General features: G+C 46.7%; 1 protein-coding gene across 4 annotated transcripts in view; it reads right to left on the reverse strand.

Moving 5' to 3' along the window:
- Positions 1-3,847: 3,847 nt before the first annotated feature.
- Positions 3,848-24,795, reverse strand: part of NLGN4X (neuroligin 4 X-linked) — a 294,089-nt gene continuing 273,141 nt past the window's right edge. For all 4 annotated transcript variants that reach the window (XM_066356776.1, XM_066356773.1, XM_066356775.1 and 1 more), the window contains 2 exons: positions 18,863-19,652; positions 3,848-4,730 (listed from right to left, as the gene is read on the reverse strand). In XM_066356776.1, coding sequence (XP_066212873.1) covers positions 3,881-4,730; positions 18,863-19,652 — 1,640 coding nt within the window. In that variant the 3' untranslated portion in view covers positions 3,848-3,880. The remainder of the gene's footprint in view (positions 4,731-18,862; positions 19,653-24,795) is intronic.

Consider the following 24,795-nt stretch of genomic DNA (forward strand, 5'->3'; position numbering starts at 1 on the left):
TTATGAAGTAGCCACCAAAATTATTTTTTGGTTTGGGGTCACTGCAACATGAGGAATTGTATTGCGGGGTCACGGCATTAGGAAGGTTGAGAACCGCTGCTCTAGAACCACTAAAATTGACCCACATGCTCTTGTGTTTCAGGCTTTCTTCGCTGGTAACCCGAACCACTCCACGTTTTCTATTCCGACCTTCCGTTTTGAAAACAAATACAGGTGTGTCTGTTCCCTCGGACCCTACCTATGTTTCAATGGCCAGATGTACAATGAGAACTTGACACACTGGTTCTCGTGGGTAAAATAAAATAAAATAATCTTTAATTACGATAGGGATTGTCTGACTCTTGAATTTTATTCAATAGAATTTCCTGAATTCTACTGAATTCAGGAAACTTTATTCAGTCACTTAAGCGATGGCCTCTGTTTGAAAGCGTGAAGGCACCTTGAGGTCCAGCACAAGTCCAAAGCCAGAGGCGTTAGGAATGGCGGTGGCAGAAGTCACCTGTTCAAGAGCCGCACCTCAGGAGACAATAGATCGGAAGTTTCTTGCTGCAGAATTCTGTCCTTGAATGTCCAGCCCAGCGTGGAACTTATCGGACAGCAGCCCCTTCCTCCCCCCCCCAAAAAATTTCCTCTCCAAACTGTAAGAAACCAACCCGTTTTAGCAACGGAGATTTCCATTTCTAACGTAGGTCGCAGGTAATTTAACTCTTCAAGCGAAAAAGGCAGATAAATTTATAAAAATAAATTTATCAACCAGCTACCCCCCCTCAAAACCCCCCCCAATAATAATAATAATTGGACACATAATTATTTGCACAAAGCATTAGAAAATACTGTGATATTTTATTATTAAAAATGCCGCTGAAAAGTTTATACACGAGTCCAGCCATATAGATCTTCTATCATTAGTTAAGGCAAAAATCAAAACACAAAATCGCAAAATAATAACCCAAGAAACCATGAAACCCTGCGTGCCTGTGGAAGTCCAGAATAAACGCCTAGGAAAGTATTGATTTATTTATTTTACATCTTTTTTTTTTCTCATTTTTTTTCCTTTTTTTTGTTTTTTTTATAGAGAGCAAGTATATTTTATTCTCATAGAATTCTATGAAGATCCTCTAACTTCTTCCCATGTAAGAAATAAGGTATCATGTCAGGTGTGTATTAAATTGCTTTTGATTATCCTCCTCTTGTGTAAAAGCTAACGGAGTTATTCACTTAACAAGAACTCTTTTTCCCCTCCCCCCCCTCCCCATGACCAAATGTCACAAGCCTGGTACATGACTGTGCATATTGCTAGCTGAAGACAACTGGGGATACTGAACAGATACTGGGGTTCAACGGACACACCGGGGGACCAACGTCGACGCCGCCTCTCTCACGGGAAGTCTGGCTGGTTTCGGGGGAAATTAGACAGAGCTGGGGGGGGGGGACCTGGCGCTGGGTTCAGAGGACGCCCTGGGGACACACACCTTGTCTACGACGCCTTGAGGGGCAGCCGTATCCTCCCTTCCCCTTCGGGGGCCCCAGCCCTCTGACCACGGGGTGTCCCGTGTCCATGTGTCTGCATTTCAAAGAACGGTCTCTTCCTAGAACGGAGTTCCCCAAACCCTCTGATGGACATGGCTCCCGTCTGAGTGAAGGGGTTTTGTGTTTGCAGAAACAGGAGCTGCGATCTGTGGGTGCACGGGCACCTTGGCGATGCCCCCCGTAAGACGGGGTGTCTGAGATCAACACCGCGGAGCCCTGAGAGAGGCCGTCTGCCGAGACCTCTGTCTCCTCTCCCGCTGTTGAGACCCTCTCTGAAAGACAACACCAAAACAAGTGACCCGAGATATATATGTATATATATAAAATATATATATATTTTTCCCGTCATTTAATGACACTTGCTATTTTTTTTTTACGGGACGGGACCACAGGGAGAAAATGACCAGGGGTGCAAGGGACGGTGACCCCCCAGCTGGCCAGTCTGAAATGGGGGGGAGGGAGCACATTCCACACGCCGTCAGGACAGGGAAGAGACCCTCACTTCCCGGAAAACAAAAAACAAGAACAAAAGTCCACGCGAAGCACAGGTCCCCTCCCGTCACCCTCTCTCCGGGGAGACGGAAGCCCTCGGAAGGGAATGGTTTCGGGACCTGCGTCTGAAGAAGAGAGAGACTCAGGGTCCCCATCCAGGAGGGACCGGCCGCTTCCACAGAAAAGGGCAGACAGGTGAACAGCACCCCCACCTCACCCACCCTTGCACTGTGCTGAGCGGGGGTCAGCCGGCCGCTCCCGCAGCTGCTGTGGAAAAGACAGGAGAGGTTTTGACTTGGCTGGGCAGGGTCCCCGCCGAAGGCCAGCTCTGTCCTTCCCTCCTGCCCGGACCCTGCGTGGTGAAGCTGCTGTTGAAATGTACCCATGGAGCCACCATGGCAGAACTCAGCTCGGCATTCTTTTCCCTTTCTTACTTTTCTTTTTGCATCTTGCAGCTACGCTTCTAATGCGACAAGCTTCCTCACAGACTCCGTGAGGGGCACACCCGTGTGCGTGTTGAGACTTTATAAAGGCCCAATACACACACTCTCTTTCTCTCTCTCTCTCTCTCACACACACACACAGACATACACAGACGCGTTTCCTAAAACAACAGCTCTCTAAGGAGGATGCCGTCGATGTCACCTGCACTAGTACCAGCTGGAATGGAGCAGGTGCGCCCTCACACCGGCAGCCCAGGGGGGGGCCCAGGGGTGACCCTGCTCCCCGCGACACACCTCACAAACTCCTGTGGGATCCTCAGCGCGAGTGACTTAAGAAGAAACGCCTGCTAGGTCCTGGTGGGGGGGAGGGAGGAAGAGAGGGGGAGATATGACGAATGTATATATATATATTTATATATTTATATACATACAGACCACCATGAAAAGCACGCACTGGCTAGAAAAGCGCTCGGTCCAACGAAAAACACCCAGAAAAGCTTGTTTCTTTAGTTCTTGTTGTTGTGTGTGTGTGTGTGTGTTGAAACTCACAGCTATATGTACATTCTCTTTTTTCTTTTTCTTTTTTTTTTACAGAGTCTCTTAAATATAGTTCAGGCTGGCAAATTATGTCTTTGCACAGAATGATCCGTCTCTTACTGCATAGACAGTCCTTTTATTTGAATAATAAAATTCTATTATTTTTTTTTTCCTTTCACGTTGGGTCAAAACCCACAGATTCTATCTTCAGTGACGTACAGCCATCGGCTGGCATGGCACATAAAGTTTTATTATTATTATTATTATTTTATTATTATTATTATTTTGAAATGGTAGTTTAAAAAAAAAACAAAAAGAACAAAACCCAAAACGAAAAAACACCAGACATTCAATTGTCCCTGGCTGAAGTCTCTGCAGGTGTCAGCTTCGATTGTTAAGAGTGGAAACACCCAGGTTCTTGAAACTGGGGAGCGGGTGGGTGGGGGGGGGGTTGGGAGGCTGTCCTCGTGTGTGTGGGTGGGTGGGTGAGGGGCGTCGTAAAGCAGAATCGTAACAGCAATGTCTACTTTTCACATTTCGTAGGGTCCGAAGTTGATCTCGTCAAAGGGGATGACGGTGACGGGCTGGGTCCACAGGGACACGAAGACGGACTGCCCTCACCCACCCTCATTTTTATTTATTTATTTATTTATTTTTGTGTGTGTGTGTGTGTGTGTTTTTTGTCCTAAGTCGGTGGGATGGAGGACACTCCTCGGGTGGAGACGATCTGCGAAGGGCAGATGGGGAGGCGTGGGGCGTGGCAGGTGGGCGTGGTCTGGGTGGGGCGTGGTAGGTGGGCGGGGTCCGGATGGGCGTGGCAGGTGGGCGTGGTCTGTGTGGGGCGTGGTCTGTGTGGGGCGGGGCCGAGAAAAGCAAAGCTATACCCTGGTGGTGGAATGGCCGTGGGGTAGATTTGAACTGTTCTGTCCGCCGCTGAAGGTGTTGAAGGTGTGCAGCGGCTGCATCCCCGTCAGCGTGTTGGGGATCATGGTGATGGTGTTGGGGGTCATCAGGGGGATGTCGTCGGGGGACCGGCGCAGGGTGAGGGTGTAGTCCGGCGGGCAGGTGAGCCGCAGCGTGTCGTGCGCCTGCAGCGACTCGCACTCGTGGTCGTGGTCCATCTGCTTCATCTGCAGCGACAGCAGCTCCTCGTTCTGGATGTGGGCAATGTCGTTGCCGGCGTTGCGCTGCGGGCTGGGGCGCCGGTGCGTCTCGTGGCGCCTCTTGTCCTTCTTGTAGTACAGGGCGGCGAAGGCCAGGATGTTGAGGAAGAGCAGGGAGGCCCCCACGGCGATGGTGACGCTGAGCTCGGTGGAGTAGTCACGCTTGGTCTCGATGAGGACGGTGGTGTCCTCGGGCCCCGTCTTGTGAGGGTCCTTGGCGTGCTTCGGGCTGTTGGCCGGCGTGATGGCCGGGCGCTTGGTGGTGGGCCAGATCTTGGCCGGGGACCGCCGGGTCCCGTAGGGGAAGGAGGTCATGTCCGGAGGGGGGACCTTGGTGGTGGTGGAGACGTACTGGAAGATCTCGTTCAGGTTGTGCAGGTGGGGGACCAGTTCCAGCCAGAAGGCTACCTTGGTGGCCCGGTAGTGGTCCCGGACGCGGGGCTTCAGGCCGATGTGCAGGTACAGCTGGTCCTTGGGGTTGTACTTGGACCAGGCCACCTCCTCAAAACGGTTGGGTTTCGTGTGGATGAACTTGGTGTCCTGCGGGACGGGCTGGTTGGGGTCGCTGGGGAGAGAAGGAAGGAGAAAAAAAAAAAGAGAGAGAGAGAGAGAGAGAGAGAGAGGAGGTCACATCCTTCCACATGTCACACACGACAGCCTGAATCAAACAGCACGAGAAAAGGGGCCAGCAGCTCAGGACACGCATGTATGGACGGATCCGCACAAGGTCCTGAAGCAGCAACACGTGTGTTCTCTTCTCCTCGAGGGTGGCTAACCTTTTCTTTCCCTTAAAATCCCCCGACTGGCCCTGGCCGGTTGGCTCAGTGGTAGAGCTTCGGCCTGGCGTGCAGAGGTCCCAGGTTCGATTCCCGACCAGGGCACACAGGAGAAGCGCCCATCTGCTTCTCCACCCCTCCCCCTCTCCTTCCTCTCTGTCTCTCTCTTCCCCTCCCGCAGCTGAGGCTCCATTGGAGCAAAGATGGCCCGGGCGCTGGGGATGGCTCCTTGGCCTCTGCCCCAGGCGCTAGAGTGGCTCTGGTCGCGGCAGAGCGTCGCCCCCTGGTGGGCGTGCCAGGTGAATCCCGGTCGGGCGAATGTGGGAGTCTGTCTGACTGTCTCTCCTCGCTTCCAGCTTAAGAAAAATACAAAAATAAATAAATAAATAAATAAATAAATAAAAATAAATAAATAAAATGAATAAACTTAAAAATCCCCCGGACTGTGTATTTCTATTTTTTCCTGTCTTGCTCATTCTTTTATGTTGGTCTTGGGATTTGTCATATAAGTGAAATGAGATGGTGTCAGTCTGTCTGACTTATTCACTCAGCACAGTGTCCTCTGGGTCCCTTCCGGGGTGTTGCAAAACACTTAAGGTTTCATTCTTTTTTTGTGTTGATGGCCAAGTAGTATTCTAGTGTGTGTGTGTGTGTGTGTGTGTGTGTGTGTGTGTGTGTATGTGTGTAGCAGAGGTCGGGAACCTTTGTGGCTGAGAGAGCCATGAACGCCACAGATTTTAAAATGTCATTCCGTGAGAGCCATACAACGACCCGTGGACGTGACGCATTATCCAATAAAAATGTGGTGTTGTCCCGGAGGACAGCTGTGATTGGCTCCAGCCACCCGCAACCATGAACATGAGCAGTAGGAAATGAATGGATTGTAATACATGAGGAAGTTTTATATTCTTAAAGTTATTTATTTTTTTTTTTACTCAAGATTTGTCTGCGAGCCAGATGCAGCCATCCAAAGAGCCACATCTGGCTTGTAAGCCATAGGTTCCCAACCCCTGGAGTATAGTAACACCTTTTCTTTTATCCAACTGGATGTTAAACGTCATTTTTCGATGGCACCATTAACATTTCTACTGTTTGTCTTTAAAGAATGTATCAAATCCTCTTCAATAATTAGAAAGGGAGGCAAGGTTCTGGGGCTGGTGGTACTTTCATGAGCTCTGTCTACCCAGTACCAGAAAGCACCACTTGAGGATAACAGGTCTACATTCTTCACCGCGCAACGTGGACCATGCAGGTAGGACACACCTGACCAGCAGGGCAACACTTGCTACAGCAGGGAGTTTGGACCAATCTCCGCCCTCCGAACGTGTGGCTGTCAAAAGTCATTTCCAACCCTACTGGGAATGGGTTGTTGACCCTGGAAGTTCAATAGGAACCACAACATTCACAACATTCCCGGGATCCATGTTCACACTTTCTGCCTGCATACTATAGATAATCATATTTATGTATCATATCTATATAGACACAATATGAACAGTGATACACAGTATGTATCGATACACATATACACTATATAATACTCAGTATATACTGTGGGATATAATACACTTTTAGAAGCATACACTATATACCAGGCACATTGTATAGCTCATGCTCCATATACTATTCAGGGGTCCCCAAACTACGGCCCGTGGACATGACGCATTATCCAATAAAAATGTGGTGTTGTCCCGGAGGACAGCTGTGATTGGCTCCAGCCACCCGCAACCATGAACATGAGCGGTGGGAAATGAATGGATTGTAACATTTTTAATTAAAGATTGGTCTGCGAGCCAGAGGCAGCCATCAAAAGAGCCGCATCTGGCTCGTGAGTCATAGGTTCCTGACCCTTGTACTATATAGTACAGGGGTCCCCAAACTTTTTACACAGGGGGCCAGTTCACTGTCCCTCAGACCGTTGGAGGGCCGGACTATAAAAAAAACTATGAACAAATCCCTATGCATACTGCACATATCTTATTTTAAAGTAAAAACAAAAACAAAAACAAAACAAAAAAAAACAGGAACAAATACAATATTTAAAATAAAGAACAAGTAAATTTAAATCAACAAACTGACCAGTATTTCAATGGGAACTATGGACTTGCTTTTGGCTAATGAGATGGTCAATGTGCTCCTCTCACTGACCACCAATGAAAAAGGTGCCCCTTCCGGAAGTGCAGCGGGGGCCGGATAAACGGCCTCAGGGGGCCACATGTGGCCCACGGGCCGTAGTTTGGGGACCCCTGAATAGTATATGGAGCATGAGCTATACAATGTGCCTGGTATATAGTGTATGCTTCTAAAAGTATATTATATCCCACAGTATATACTGAGTATTATATAGTGTATATGTGTATCGATACATACTGTGTATCACTGTTCATATTGTGTCTATATAGATATGATACATAAATATGATTATCTATAGTATGCAGGAAAAAGCAGTTTTCATCTCAGAGCTGAATACACCCTAAATTCAGTGCTTTTATTTTACAACCGGGGATCAAAAGTATAAAATGACAGGTCCTGATATACACGCCCTCTCTAATGTATGCGTTCATCTGTATACAGAACGTGTTTTAAAATAAACTGCTTTTTATTTGTTATTTTTTGAAAGTTGTATGTTTTGGAATGGGAGTCGGATTAAAGAGAGCACATTGCGTTTGTTTCTTTTTTATCACTCGAGCGTCCTAAAATACATTCTGGAAAACTCTCTGTTCCGTGGGGAACCGGCCCATGGAAACATTTATTTATTCATTTTTTACAGAGGAGAGAGAAAAAGGGAGAGAGAGAGACAGAGAGAGAAAAGGTGGGGAGGAGCTGGAAGCATCAACTCCCATATGTGCCTTGACCAGGCAAGCCCAGGGTTTCGAACCGGAGACCTCAGCATTTCCAGGTCGACGCTTTATCCACTGCGCCACCACAGTTCAGGCTGGTGCACGGAAACATTTATCAATGACTTCTACCGTCTAGAACAGGGGTCCCCAAACTATGGCCCGCGGGCCGCATGTGGCCCCCTGAGGCCATTTATCCGGCCCCCGCCGCACTTCTGGAAGGAGTACTTCTTTCATTGGTGGTCAGTGAGAGGAGCATAGTTCCCATTGAAATACTGGTCAGTTTGTTTTTTTAAATTTACTTGTTCTTTATTTTAAATATTGTATTTGTTCCCGTTTTGATTTTTACTTTAAAATAAGATATGTGCAGTGTGCATAGGGATTTGTTCATAGTTTTTTTTATAGTCCGGCCCTCCAACAGTCTGAGGGACAGTGAACTGGCCCCCTGTGTAAAAAGTTTGGGGACCCCTGGTCTAGAAGGAGCAGAAGGTAGGGAGGACTCCCTAATAACTCTGCATTCATCTGGTTTCGGTGACTTGAGCATACAAGCTGTGTTAGCTCTGGTCGGGGGAGGGGGGGGGGTTATGTAAGAGACAGCGTGTTCTGGTCACGATGGATACCGGGTTCTTTTTGATGGGATTCGGGGGTACACTTGAAAGGAAAGGAAACACGTTCATTTCTTTCTCAAAGGAGAGGGCGGTGGATTTGGGAAATCTAGAAACACACACGCTAGCCAGAGGCCATTGATGGAACCTCTAACGTAATTCCACTTCCCCTTGTCAAACACTCCGTCGGCCGTGAGAGAGACCCCGTTGGGATCCAAGATGTGCCGGCAGCACGTGGCATATTTTAACCCCCGCGTGAGGCGTTAAAGGTGATGGCGACTAACGATCTGAACGGAGAGGCACGGCGTCTTTCTCTCCCGAGTGAACGCCTCCTTCTATAGCTTGCTCTCTACTCCTCAACCCCTCACACCTACGTCTTCGGTTGGAAACTGGGAGAGACAGACAGACTCCTGCATGCGCCCGACTGGGATCCACCCGGCACGCCCACCAGGGGGCGACGCTCTGCCTACCAGGGGGCGATGCTCTGCCCATCCGGGGCATTGCTCTGTCGCGATCAGAGCCACTCTAGCGCCTGGGGCAGAGGCCAAGGAGCCATCCCCAGCGCCCGGGCCATCTTTGCTCCAATGGAGCCTTGGCTGTGGGAGGGGAAGAGAGAGACAGAGAGGAAGGAGAGGGAGAGGGGTGGAGAAGCAGATGGGCGCTTCTCCTGTGTGCCCTGGCTGGGAATTGAACCCGGGACTTCTGCACGCCAGGCCGACGCTCTACCACTGAGCCAACCGGCCAGGACCTCGGTGTTGTATCTTATCGGAGGTTTCACGTTGGCACTGAGCACTGAGAGGTCTATGGGTTTCATAGGCCTTGGGGTTCACTTTATAGCGGTAGGTAATATCATGTTGTTTTTCTTGGCAAAGGACAAGAGAGAGAGAGAGAGAGAGACAGACAGACAGACAAAGGGACAGACAGGAAGGGAGAGAGATGAGAAGCATCAACTCATAGTTGCAGCTCTTTAGTTGTTTATTGATTGCTTTCTCATATGTGCCTTGACTGGGGGGGTTACAGCCAAGACAGTGACCCCTTGCTCGAGCCAGCAACCTTGGGCTTCAAGCCAGCGACCTTGGGGCCATATCCATGATCCCACGCTCAAGGTGGTGAACCTGCGCTCAAGCCAGCCACCTCGGGGTTTCGAACCTGGGTCCTCAGCATCCCAGGTTGATGCTCTATCCACTGCACCACGGCCTGATCAGGCACAGAAAGGTAATACGATTTCTTCAAAGGATCAGTGGACTCTGATGTGCTTTTAGGGGCTTATAAGGCTCTCCTTAGACCTAAAACCAAGTGATTATGTATTTGCTTCTGGGCCTGTAGGGAAAAATCCAGCCCACGCACCATGAATCATGTGCTCAAGTGACTCCTGGGCAACAAGTGGAGATGTTCAATCATTCAGCGTAAAACTTTTTCCTGGGAATAAAGGTCACTTGTAAAACCGGACTCATGCTGATATCCTACCTACTCTCTCTGTAGGGACTTCTCTTAAATTGCCTCTTTCTCACTTTCTGCAAAGAGTTGGGGGAAAAGATGAATATAAACTAATCATAGGATTCCTGCGGATTCCAAAGCAGAGACACTCCCCAAGGCAAACTCAAGATGTAAGTCATCCCACCACACCCACCCTGGGGTTCTTGCAAACAAAGTACAAATATTTAAATACGTGTTGGTTTCATAAAAAACGAGACTAAGAGACATGGACAAGAGTGTGGTGGTTATGGGGGCGGGGGGAGGGAGGAGGGAGAGGAAAAGGGAGACGGGGAGGGGCACAAAGAAAACTAGATAGAATGTGACAGAGGAAAATCTGACTTTGGGTGATGCACATGCAACAGAATTGAATGACAAGATAACCTGGACATGCTTTCTTTGAATATATGTATCCTGATTTATTGATGTCACCCCATTAAAATTAATAAAGGTTTATTTATAAAAAAAAATAAGCCCTGGCCGGTTGTCTCAGTGGTAGAGCGTCGGCCTGGTGTGCAGGAGTCCCGGATTCGATTCCCGGCCAGGGCACATAGGAGAAGCGCCCATCTGCTTCTCCACCCCTCCCCCTCTCCTTCCTCTCTGTCTCTCTCTTCCCCTCCCGCAGCCAAAGCTCCATTGGAGCAAAGATGACCCAGGTGCTGGGGATGGCTCCATGGCCTCTGCCTCAGGTGCTAGAATGGCTCTGGATGCAACAGAGTGACGCCCCAAAGGGGCAGAACATCGCCCCCTGGTGGGCATGCCAGGTGGATCCCAGTCGGGTGCACGCGGGAGTCTGTCTGACTGCCTTCCTGTTTCCAGCTTCGGAAAAATGAAAAAAATAAAAAATAAAAAATAAAAAATAATAAATAAATAAAGAAAGAAAGAAAATAAATAAATATGTGTTGGTTTCAATATGTATTTTCTATTACATGTATCATGTATTCGTCATTATGGGGCCATGTTGCCATTCCTGAACTCCAACAGCATCTAAGGTCTTCGATGCAGAACACAAAATGTGAGTGTTTTTCCAGTCCTGTCTCCTGGTCTGTCTTCTAGAGAGACCTTTATTTTTGCATTTTTAGCCTCCTCCTCCTCCCCTAAAGGACCCACAATGACCTGGCCCTTGATCACTGGGCACTTGTATTCTGCTGACCGGCCAAGACCAACCCCTTACCTTCTGTTGCCAAGGAGACGTGACATGACAGAGACAACCCTCCTTGGCCATCCGGTGCAAACCTTGGAATGAGTTTGCAGTATGAGTTAACGCTACTTGACATCGATTGATCCAAGTTCTCCGGGGCGGCTTTACTTCTACATGATGGTTGAGTGGGTTTCCCCACGCTGTCCGTTATCAACGGTGTTTTGGTTTAGTTTTTGGGGCACCGAAACTCTGATAGAAAAGAATCCGTCTTCCTTCTCCCTCTTTCTCTTTCTCTCTCTGTTCACGTGCACATTCCCACTATCATTTTTCCTATGCTCATCAACCAAAAAGTTGGCTTGGCAGATTATGTATGTATGTATGTATGTATTTCTCCCTATCTATGTATCTAGCTATGTATTTATGTATGTATCTATTTATCTCCTTGTATCTATGTATGTATATATTTATCTATGTATTTATCTGTATGTATCTATGTATCTGTCTATGTATGTATCTATGTATCAATCTATGCATCTATTTATGTATCTATGTATCTATGTCCCTATGTATCTATCTATGTATCATCTATGTATTTATCTATGTATCTCTGTATCTGTCTATGTATGTATCTATCTATGTATCTATGTATCTATCTATGCATCTATTTATGTATCTCTATGTACCTATCTATGTCTCTATGTATCTATTTATGTATCTATCTTTGTATCTATCATCTATATATGTATCTATATATCTCTGTATCTATGTATCTCTGTATGTATGTATCTATGCACCTATGTATGTATCTATATACCTATGTCTCTATTTATGTATCTCTATGTATCTATGTATCTATGTCTCTATGTATCTATTTATGTATCTATCTATCTATCATCTATTTATGTATCTATGTATCTATCTATGTGTCTATGCATCTATTCTAAGTATCTATACATTTCAACCTGGACATAACATTGTATCTGTTAGTGTTGGCTTCAGGCCACAGAAAGAAACCACAGCTACTGCCCCATCTTGACAAACCTGCGACCAACTGGGGGACCACCAGGGTGCCGTTTGTGAGGTGGGATGAATTTAACGTTCTACCGGGTGGTATAACGGTGGGACACGCCCTGGAGCAGTAAAACCCTCTCTCCACAACGTATGGCCGTCGGTGCACGACGAGATAGTCTTTCCATCAGAGCCCCGTCTCCCCAGCGCTTACAAGGAGCCCCTGCTGGTGCTCAATGCCACAGTGGCCTCAGGTGGGGTTCATCCTCACCTGTTCCCTTACTGCCACCATTGTGGCCCAGTCTCCTCACCTGTACCAAGGAAACAGCTCCCCTGGAGGGGAGACAATCCCCCCCCAGAGGGCTGGTGAAGCCACAACCTGATTTAAATAAGTAGCGACGACCTGGGAAGCCCTTGTGTCCTGCTGGCAGATAACCTGTATCACTGGACTACGCCCACCAGCTCCCTTCCGTTTTCCTCCTTAAACCAGTGGCCAGCAAACTAGGACTCCCGACCGGCATGCACAGCAAGTGACCTTTTTGGCTTTGTGCACATGAAACGACATTCTGAGTGACTTCCCTGCAGAACGATCTGAGTGGGGCTTACGATTCTGACAATTAATTTCTGGACAGACACACGCTGCCTGAACGTATTCCCCTAAGCGCGGTTTCCGCCCTGCTTCTCACATCCCGAGAGCACGAAATGAGCTCCCCGTTGGGGATCAAGGCTCGATTCTTCCGACGGACTTCTCAGTCCCCTCGACCCACTCCGGTCATCTCTACTGTGCTGACTTCTCCCTGTGGGCTCTTCACTCCGAGTTTCGGACTGCGGTCAGAAGGGAGCGATTTCTCTAACCAGAAGGCTCTGCCCCCTGCTTGTCCATTGCAGAGACAACATTGCTGTGAAGAAAGCCAGAGGCGCCCTGGCCGGTTGGCTCAGCGGTAGAGCGTCGGCCTGGCGTGCGGGGGACCCGGGTTCGATTCTCGGCCAGGGCACATAGGAGAAGTGCCCATCTGCTTCTCCATCCCTCCCCCTCTCCTTCCTCTCCGTCTCTCTCTTCCTCTCCCGCAGCCGAGGCTCCATTGGAGCAAAGATGGCCGGGACGCTGGGGATGGCTCCTTGACCTCTGCCCCAGGCGCTAGAGTGGCTCTGATCGCGGCAGAGCGACACCCCGGAGGGGCAGAGCATCGCCCCCTGGTGGGCAGAGCGTCGCCCCCTGGTAGGCGTGCCGGGTGGATCCCAATAGGGCGCATGCGGGAGTCTGTCTGTCTCTCCCTGTTTCCAGCTTCAGAAAAATACAAAAAAAAAAAAAAAAAAAAAAGAAAGCCAGAGGCGTCCTACGCCCATACCCGCTCCTGGTCCCTTGAGTGCATCGGACCAGCGATGAACCCCAGGCCATTTCTATATCTGTGTCTCCTCCCTGTTCCCCAAATGAGGGGCGTGAACCAGGGCTGCCAGTCCAAGGGACTTCAGGAAATAATACGGTGATGGTACTAAGAGCAGTACAGCGAGAAACGGCAAGAGGGTGGCCCCTCCGATCCTCGCTGGGGGTTTCTAATGAGCTCCCTGTCCCGTTCTCTTTGTCTTTGACGCTTAAACAGAGAGAAAGCCACCGTCTCGCGGCCCCTGACAGGCGGGAGCGTTAATGAGATTTTAATGGCCGTGTTTGGCTTGCATAATTTTGTTCTTAATGGTTCGGTGCCGCTGATGATGAATGATGCTGGCCTGCCGTTTAAAAAGAGCGTCCTGGGCGGTTTATAGGCAAAAAGGGAGGGAGACTAGGGAGCTTTGAGGAGAGTCAGCCATGATGGTGGTGTTTGGAGCATTTAGGCGGGTTTTAGGGGGCGCGGAGTCCCTGATCTGAGTGCCGCCCCCGGGGACACTTCTGGTTCTTGCTAACGACACTGTCGCAAAGGCAGACATTAGCCTGACCTGTGGTGGCGCAGTGCATAAAGCGTCGACCTGGAAATGCTGAGGTCACTGGTTCGAAACCCTGGGCTTACCTGGTCAAGGCACATATGGGAGTTGATGCTTCCTGCTCCTCCCCCGTTCTCTCTCTCTGTCTCTCCTCTCTCTCTCTCTCTCTCTCTCTCTCTGTCTCTCCCTCTCCTCTCTAAAATGAATAAATAAAAAAACAAACAAGCAAAGGCAGACATTGCGCCCCTCATCTCCAGGACATACGTGGACAGGGACCTGCCTATCAAAGCGGTGATGAGTCCACCTGGTACCTTTCGCATTAAAGTACACAGAATCCTTGACCCACAAGACCTCGGACTGTAGCCTTAGTGGACAAAGAGTCCCTGCAGGTGTGACCAGTCAAGATCAGATGAGGTGGCCCTGGCCAGTTGACTCAGCGGTAGAGCGTCGGCCTGGCGTGCAGGGATCCCGGGTTCGATTCCTGGCCAGGGCACATAGGAGAAGCGCCCATTTGCTTCTCCATCCCCCCCCCTCTCCTTCCTCTCTGTCTCTCTCTTCCCCTCCCGCAGCCAAGGCTCCATTGGAGCAAAGATGGCCCGGGCGCTGGGGATGGCTCCTTGGCCTCTGCCCCAGGCGCTAGAGTGGCTCTGGTCGTGGCAGAGCCATGCCCTGGAGGGGCAGAGCATCGCCCCCTGGTGGGCAGAGCGTCGCTCCTGGTGGGCGTGCCGGGTGGATCCCGGTCGGGCGCATGCGGGAGTCTGTCTGACGGTCTCTCCCCCTTTCCAGCTTCAGAAAAATACAAAAAGCAAAACAAAACAAAAAACAAAAAAAGATCAGATGAGGCCGCACTGGAGTGGGACGAACTTGCAAAGCAATATGCTGGCCCCCGGATAAGTAGACATCATCTAAAGACAGAGACCCACAGTGGGAGCCAACCACAGGTGACAAGAGGCCAAAGTGGAGGTAGGGGAGCATCCTCAAGTCACGAACACCAGAGGTGACCCGCCAGCCCTCAGAAGCTGAGAAGCGTGGAGATGCCCCCTCCCCTGCCGGTCGGAAAGGGAACACAGCCCCAGAGACGTGACCATTTTGGAGTTTGTGCGCCTAGAACACACCGATGTGGGTCTCCTCTGTTTCAACAGCCTCGAGAATCTAACCTCAACATCCCGCTGACTGGCGTGCAATTCTCTCCTCGTGGAAGGAGGACACTGTGGTGTCAGGGAAGCACCTCTCTCAGAGGTTTGCAACTTCCTCCTAACTCCCCAGGGCAGCTGACCTGAGGCCAGATATGTGAAATCTGAGAGGTCTGAGCGGGCCCCCGTGCAACAGGCTTTTCCCTCAGGAAGCCGGCTGCAGTCTCCGGCTCAGACAGCAAAGCACTCTGGAGCCGCTTCCCACCCAAGAGTATTGGCCATCGCTGCACAGAACGATGGCTTCCAAAGCCTCCGGCGACGGAGATGCTCCGCGTCCCAAAACTTCCCTCCTCTCTGGAGAGCACGGTGTAAGAGCTCAGGGTGGGCACTCGGTAGGACAGGCTGAAGGGTGACTGCGGACGCACAGGCAGGTGGACCGGAGTGGCCCCTCACTCATTTCCCCGGTTAGGTGACGAGACAAGAGAGGATCAGCAGACGCCAGGGTGGGCGTTGCTACGTGAGATGGGGGGGGGGGGCGTCTTTCTCTCAATGGTCGCTGAGAGTCTGCCCAGCACAATGTGCCTGGAGGCTGTTGTGTGTGTAGCTCTGGGGCAGTTTCTTTAAATTTAGCTAATGAGCTTTCCCTGATAATATATTTACAGATATATATATATATATATGTCTATATATATGTCTATAGAGATGCACATATGTATGAAATGTGTATATACTTATGAATAAATTATATGAACCATTATATATTTATCAATAAAACAAATATAACTATAAATAAATACTATGTTTATATACATACACATATAGACACTATATATGTATACTATATACACACATACTATATACTATATATAGACACTGTACATAACACTATATAAACACACACTATATATTGTATATATATTGTATATGTACACTAATAAACACATACTATATACTGTATATATATTGTATATATACTATATACACATACACTATAAATTATATATATGCACTGTATGTATACACTATACATATACACACTATATACGTCATACATATATAAACAAAATATGTATAGTATATATACATACAGATATATACACTACACATATAGCACATATATATACATATGAACATACAGAAATATATACTACATATGTATAATCTATATATATACACACATATATAGATATTTATACTATATGTAGTTTATCAATAGATATATACACTGTATATAGATGTATATAGTGTGCATATATAGCTATATATAAATATATACACATGGTATATATATAATTGTATATATATAATTGTGTATATATACATATGGTATATATATTATATAATACACTCATGTGTATATATATAATGTATGTGTGTGTGTATATATACATAAAACATATATATATATATATTCAGACATCAGAGATATTGCTGGTTGGCTTTCAGCCACAACCAGAAAAGAAATATTGTAACAAAATGAGTCACCCAATTTTTTTTGGTTTCTCAGCACGTATAAATGTTATTTTTACACAATAGTGTAACACACGATTTTCAACTTTTCTCATCTCCTGGCACAGATAAACTAATGACCGAAATTCTGTTGGACACCAAAATATACATTTGTTGCCAATCTGACAACAACAACAAAATAGGTATAATTTTGATTCATTCACGCTGGACGGCTATTGTGTGTTGGCTGTAGTTGTTTCTCTATCTGACAATCTAAGGGGAAAGAGCTCAGTGCCCCTGACTAAATAGTCTGGTAGTGCATGTGGTAAAAATTCTTGTAGCACACAGGTTGAAAATTGCCGTAGTCTGCTGAGGGTGCAATAGTATTCCATCTTAAAAATAATACATATGCCTTAACAAAAGGCATATGTACATTATTGCTTAGAAAACAACAACTGCCTATTATCTGATCTTCAGTAAGTTATAGCCTTTGCTGGTGGAACGTCTCACCTTCAATTTGTAAAAAACAAAAACGAAAACAAAAACACACTATATCTATAAAGCACAATCCTCTGGAATAAAATGAGGTATACCCACATGTGTATATATACAAACATATATATATAGTATCTCTCTTTAGTTATATAGTATATATACAAACATATATATATTATCTCTCTTTAGTTATATAGTATATACACAAACGTATATAGTATCTCTCTATAGTTATTATATAGTATATATACAAACATATATATAGTATCTCTCTTTAGTTATATAGTATATATACAAACATATATATATTATCTCTCTTTAGTTATATAGTATATACACAAACATATATAGTATCTCTCTATAGTTATTATATAGTATATATACAAACATATATATAATATCTCTCTCCAGTTATTAATATAGTACATACACAAACATATATATAGTATCTCTCTAGTTATTATATAGTATATACACAAACATATATATATACTATCTCTCTAGTTATATAGTATATACACAAACATATGTATAGTATCTCTCTCTGGTTATTATATAGCACATACACAAACATATATATAGTATCTCTCTCTAGTTATTATATAGTATATACACAAACATCTATATAGTATCTCTAGTTATTATATAGTATATACACAAACATATATGTATTGTATCTCTCTAGTTATATATACAAACATATATATAGTATCTCTCTCTAGTTATTATACTTCATTTCTGTGGTGACACAGTAAGCAAAATTTACCATGTGCCTCATGATTTAAAAAAAAAAAATCTTACTTATTAATTTGAGAGAGAAGCATTGATTTGCTGATCCACACACTTATGCATTGATTGATTGATTGATTCCTGCATGTGTCCTGACTGGGGTTCAAATCCGCCACCTCAATATATGGGGACCGTGTTCTAACCAAACGGAGCTACCCGGCCAGGGCTCATGTCTTCTGATAAACCTGTTACTTACTTTACGGGACGAGGTCTCATTTACAAGGGCAACTTGCCGTGCGTCTAGACGCCACAGACAATGTGGCCAATCCGTCTAAATCCTGGACCAGCAGGTTGGCAAGGTAAGGTCCAATCGGCAACCAACATGGTCATAAAAAATCTGGCTGGGGCCCTAGCCAGTTGGCTCAGCGGTACAGTGTCGGCCTGGCGTGCGGGGGACCCGGGTTCGATTCCCGGCCAGGGCACATAGGAGAAGCGCCCATTTGCTTCTCCACCCCCTCTCCTTCCTCTCTGTCTCTCTCTTCCCCTCCCGCAGCCAAGGCTCCATTGGAGCAAAGATGGCCCGGGCGCTGGGGATGGCTCCTTGGCCTCTGCCCCAGGCGCTAGAGTGGCTCTGGTCGCGGCAAAGCGACGCCCCGGAGGGGCAGAGCATCGCCCCCTGGTGGGCAGAGCGTCGCCCCCTGGTGGGCCTGCCGGGTGGATCCCGGTCGGGCGCATGCGGGAGTCTGTCTGACTGTCTCTCCCTCTTTCCAGCTTCAGAAAAAAAAAAAAAAAATCAGGCTGGGCAGAGAATAACTTCAGGGGAAAGAAAATAACTTGGCGTCCCCCAGGAGTTGGCAGGGGATGTGACTAGCGTTGTCCCCACACGGTGGGGTCCCTGTGGTCATGGAAACGCTTATCTGCAGAGGGAACCAGACCCTAGGAAGGAGAGGAAGAGGCCGAGAGACAGAGAGAGAGAGAGAGAGAGAGAGAGAGAGAGGACCTACCCGGTCTTGGTGAAGTTCGTCCAGAGAGAGAGAGAGAGAGAGAGAGAGAGAGAGGACCTACCCGGTCTTGGTGAAGTTCGTCCAGAGAGAGAGAGAGAGAGAGAGAGAGAGAGAGAGAGAGAGGACCTACCCGGTCTTGGCGAAGTTGGTCCAGTAGGTCATGACCACGGCGCTGAGCATGACGTCGTTCTTGGAGAAGTTACAGCTGAAGAGGTCGGTGGGGCCGATCATGGGTATCCCGAAGACGTAGGGGACCTCGTCGCCGTGGGCCGAGTCGGCCCAGCTGGGTTTCATCTCGCTCTGGCAGTGGTGGTAGAAGGCGTAGAAGTAGGTGGGCGACCCGTACTGGGCGTGCAGGTCGGCGGTGGCCACGGCGGGGGCCACCCACTGGTGGTCCGTGAAGAGCGCCACCAGGGTCTTGCGCCGCGTCTCGGGGTTCTCCTTGTCGGCCCAGTCGGTGTACATGAACTTGATGGTCTCCCGCAGGGTGTCCTTGCCCTCGGGGTAGCCGTACAGGTTGTCCACGAAGTTGGAGACGGAGAAGTCGAAGTCGTTGGGCGTGACGCCGTCCTCGCTGTCCACGATGCCGTCCACGAACTTGAGGCCCTCGCCCTGGTTGACGCCCAGCATGATGTCGTAGTTGAGGAACTCACCCTGCTCCATGAGGATCTGGGGGTCGTCGGGGATGACGTCGCCGTCGATGACGGGGCCGAAGGAGATGTGGTAGGTGGCCGGCGTGATGGCCTGCTGCGTCAGCTCCTTGTGGCTCTTGCCGCGCAGGCACTCCACCAGGTCCGTGGTGTCCAGCATGTTGCAGCCCACCTTGTCCGCCAGGATCCGCGTGTACTTGGCCGGCTGGTAGTTGACCGCCCAGCTGGACAGGGCCGTGCCGCTCTGGATGATGGCCTTCTGGAACAGACCTGCGGGGGCAGGAACGGGGCGGGGGGAGAGAGGGCACACACACGTGAAAACCCGCTAGGGAGAGAAACAGCGATCACGGGGGCGGACGAGGAAGGCCCCGACAGTTCATCTGTCTGTCTGTCTGTCTGTCCGTCCATTCATCCACCTACTATACCTATCTATTTATCATCTATCTATCTATCTATCTATCTATCTATCTATCTATCTATCTATCTATCTATCTATCATCTATATCATCTATCTATCTATCTATCTACCCATCTAACCATCCATCCATCCACCTACTATATCTATCTATCTATCTATCTATCTATCTATCTATCTATCTATCTATCATCTATATCATCTATCTATCTATCTATCATCTATATCATCTATCTATCTATCTATCTATCTATCTATCTATCTATCTATCTATTCATCCATCCATCCAACTACTATACCTATCTATCTATCATCTATCAATCTATCTATTCATCCATCCACCTACTATACCTATCTATCTATCATCTATCTATCTATCTATCTATCTATCTATCTATCTATCTATCTATCATCTACCCATCTATCCATCCATCCATCCACCTACTATACCTATCTATCATCTATCTATCTATCTATCTATCTATCAATCTATCTATCTATCTATCATGTATCTAGCTATCTATCATCTAATATCTATCTATCTATCTCTATAATCTATCTCTGTCATCTATCTTTCCATCATCTATCTATCTATCATTTATCTTTCTCTATTATCTATCTACCTACCTACCTACCTACTTACCTACCTACCTATCATATCTATCATATCATATCTATCATATCATATCTATCATATCATATCTATCTATCTATCTATCTATCTATCTATCTATCTATCTATCTATCTATCTATCTATCTATCTAATCTATCTATCCATCTATCTGTCTGTCTATCCGCCCATCCATCCATCCCGGGCAGGGGAGTCTCTGGGGACGGTGGCATCCAGCTCCTGCAGAGATGCTGGCACTCCGCACCATGTCCTCCTCCCGACACCCGCCCCACCCACTGCACATCGGTTTCATGGGGCGTTCTTACACACGAGTCCCACAAATACCGTCTAAGAAAATGAAATTCCATGTACAATTTGGCTGTCATGGTAATATATATATCTATATAGGATATCTATCTATCTATCTACCTACCTACCTACTATATCTATCTATCATCTATCTATCTATCTATCTATCTATCTATCTATCTATCCATCCATCCATCCATCCATCCACCTACTATACCTATCTATCATCTATCTACTATGTATCTAGCTATCATCTAATATCTATCTATCTCTATCATCTCTATCATCTATCTATCTTTTATCTTTCTCTATCATCTATCTACCTACCTACCTACCTATCACATCTATCTATCTATCTACCTATCACATCTATCTATCTATCTATCTATCTATCTATCTATCTATCTATCTATCATCTATCTACCTACTCTATCTATCTATCTATCTATCTATCTATCTATCTATCTATCTATCTATCTATCTATCTATCTATCTACCTACCTACCTACTCTATCTATCTATCTATCTATCTATCTATCTATCTATCTATCTATCTATCTACCTATCTATCTCTCTATTTATCTATCTATTATATCTGTCCATCTATCCATCCATCCATGCACTTACTATACCTATCATCTATCTATCTATCTATCTATCTATCTATCTATCTATCTATCTATCTATCTATCTATCCATCCATCCATCCACCTACTATACCTATCTATCATCTATCTATCTATCTATCTATCTATCTATCTATCTATCTATCTATCTATATTTCTATCTTTCTATCTATATCCGTCCATCCATCCATCCATCCACTCTATCTACTATCTATCTATCTATCTATCTATCATCTATTATATCTTTCCATCCATCCAATCTATCTATTTATCCATCATCTATTTACCTCTTTCTATCTATTATATCTATCTATCGTCTATTTATCTATCTATCTATCTACTATATCTATCTATCATCTATCATCTATTTATCTTTCTATCTATCTATCAATCAAATAGATATATTTGTATTCTAAATATATATGCATTCTCTTTCTCCTTCCTCAGTCTGCTGGACCATATGTTACTCCACCCCCCATGCCATAAACAGTCAGTGAGAGCAACCACTTCCCCTAAAAATACGCTTCAAACCAGGAAAAGGGCCCAGGCCACTCGGCCCCATTGGAAACACAGGTCCCACTTCATTCCAGAGAAGAGAAATCTACTGAGATCAGAGTTATATACAATTAGGGCTGTATTTCTTTTTCCTATACCCCTCCACAACCTGCTAGAAGCATTAAAATCTTCCGATTAAATTAACCAAAGTCGCCATTCCCGAACAGTACCCCCTCACTCAAACGGTCAACTGAAATGCATTTCTCAAAACAAAACAAAACAAAACAAAATTATTCTTTTAAAAATTGCATCCATTGTAATCCCAGACCTTCGTATAATTTCTTCTGTCTCATGTTAAAAACATCTGTTTGGTCAGACACTTAAAAAAAATCTTGGGCCATTTGAAGAGTCACATTTGAGCAATAAAATTCTGTGTAGTTCAATCATTTCTGATCAGATCTAGCATAAGGATGTCCAGAAGTAAAATAATAATAATAATAATAACCCCCAAAACTAAAAAACTGAAACAATCATCATCTTGAACTCCTGCCGGACAAGAGGTGATGGGTTCAAAAAAAATCACAGCACATTCTTTGTCCTGTTTCCCTCCGGCCGTCTTGCTGGGCTACAACACAATCCACTTCTGCTGCCTGATGATGTGGGGGACCTGTTAAGGCAGGCAGCTGGGGGTGCAGACGTTTGCGCCCTGTTGGCTTTGAAGCTCATGCAAAGAGTCACCTTGGAGAACGACGTGATCATCATTGGGAAGACGTGACTCCCCAGGTTGGGTGGGGACTTGTCCCAAAGATGACCCACCACCCTGAGACTTCCCATCCGCCTGGCTCGTTATCAAAGCCTTTTAATTTCCCAGGGTTTCCAATCTTCAGACATGAGCAAGTATGGACTTGGCTGTTTGATTCGAAAGACTGATTTTTTTTTTTTTTAAGCGCCTGAAAGAGCTCACGTCCGATATTTGATCTATGGAGCATATTCACGAGCTAAAAACCAACTAGAAAAACGGTTGTAGAAGTTGCTTTTTTTTTTTTCCCTCTCTCACGGAAGAGCCGATGTCCAAGTAGTTATAATTCCGTCAGAAATGAGCCAGCACTGATTTGTGTGTTTGACTCTACGGATGGATGCTTCAAAGCACCTTAGAGAAATGATGTTGATATCGGATCTGTGGAAGACCGTTTACGAGTTAAGACAAAAGGAGTTAGAAAAACATGGTTCTCCCTGGCCGGTTGGCTCAGCGGTAGAGCGTCGGCCTAGCGTGCGGAGGACCCGGGTTCGATTCCCGGCCAGGGCACACAGGAGAAGCGCCCATCTGCTTCTCCACCCCTCCGCCGCGCCTTCCTCTCTGTCTCTCTCTTCCCCTCCCGCAGCCAAGGCTCCATTGGAGCAAAGATGGCCCGGGCGCTGGGGATGGCTCTGTGGCCTCTGCCCCAGGCGCTAGAGTGGCTCTGGTCGCAACATGGCGACGCCCAGGATGGGCAGAGCATCGCCCCCTGGTGGGCAGAGCGTCGCCCCTGGTGGGCGTGCCGGGTGGATCCCGGTCGGGTGCATGCGGGAGTCTGTCTGACTGTCTCTCCCCGTTTCCAGCTTCAGAAAAATGCAAAAAAAAATAATAATAATATAAAAAAAAAAAAAAAAGAAAAACATGGTTCTAGACAGGCGTCCCAAACTGCGGCCCCCCTGAGGCCATTTATCCAGCCCCCACTGCACTTCTGGAAGGGGCACCTCTTTCGTTGGTGGTCAGTGAGAGGACCACTGTATTTGGCAGCCCTCCAATGGTCTGAGGGACAGTGAACTGGCCCCCCTGTGTAAAAAGTTTGGAGACCCCTGTTCTAGAAGTTAGTTTTTTTTCCTCTCACCACGATTGGCCGTGACCGAAGAGGAAGTATAGATGTATACATATGTATCACTTTAGAAGTAGCAAAAGCCCTGAGAATAAATAAACATGGGATAAAGACAAAAATCACCTAGAATTCTTACTATATGAGTATTCTTCTTTCTTGGATATTTTCTTCCATTGGTCTGCTTTGCTGAACTGTGTCTGCTATTATGCATAATTTTTTTACATTGTGTGTCTCAGGCGACTGTATACCTTAAGCCTGATGATGAAAACTAATGATTGTTGCTTAGAGAAAAGGCATCCATTCCTAATACCTTTCTGGTCCTTTTAACCGACACCATCACCCTTCTTCGCTGTGATAATACAAAGTATCTTCGCGAATACATCTGCTTCTGTGTGTTTTTGTTCGTTTTGTTAAGACTATATACACAGTAGCAGTGGAATTCCTAAGACCCACCCTTTGGGGAGTTTTGGTAACTCTTGATTATTTCGCTGGGTGGTGTTTGAAAAGGCCTTCACTTTGTGTGCCAGTCATTTCTATCCACGGATTGAAATACTGAGCATTCTTCCCCTGCCTCGTTTGGGCCGACAGGGGCGTGAGTCCTAGTCAAGTTGGTCCCGACAAGTTCCTCAGTCGCTAAAGGCGCAACATGACAGTCTAGAGATTTATCTCATAATGTTCTTTTTCCTTTTTGTAAAGGGCTATCACCAAGATAAGCCTTGAATTCCAACTCTTCTCAGCCGTGGGGAAACAAAGAAAGGGAATCAAGACATTCGGATTTCAGAAGGACAAAAACTCATCGATCGTTATCTTGCTAATGAAGACTTCAAGGCCAAGAAATATTCACCCACTTGCCCGCGGGGGTCTGGGAAGCAGGAAGAACACAGGAAGCCGTGCTACGGCTGGGTGGTAGCTCCTTTTTTTTTTTTTTTTAAAGCAGATTTGTGGATCTTGAAGGTACTTTAAAGAATGATACTGTGAGCCTGACCAGGCGGTGGCGCAGTGGATAGAGCGTCGGACCGGGATGCGGAAGGACCCAGGTTCGAGACCCTGAGCTCGCCAGCTTGAAGCGTGGGCTCATCTGGTTTGAGCAAAAGCTCACCA

Source organism: Saccopteryx leptura, chromosome X (genome assembly GCF_036850995.1).
Source record: "Saccopteryx leptura isolate mSacLep1 chromosome X, mSacLep1_pri_phased_curated, whole genome shotgun sequence".
Classification (NCBI taxonomy): Eukaryota; Metazoa; Chordata; class Mammalia; order Chiroptera; family Emballonuridae; genus Saccopteryx; species Saccopteryx leptura.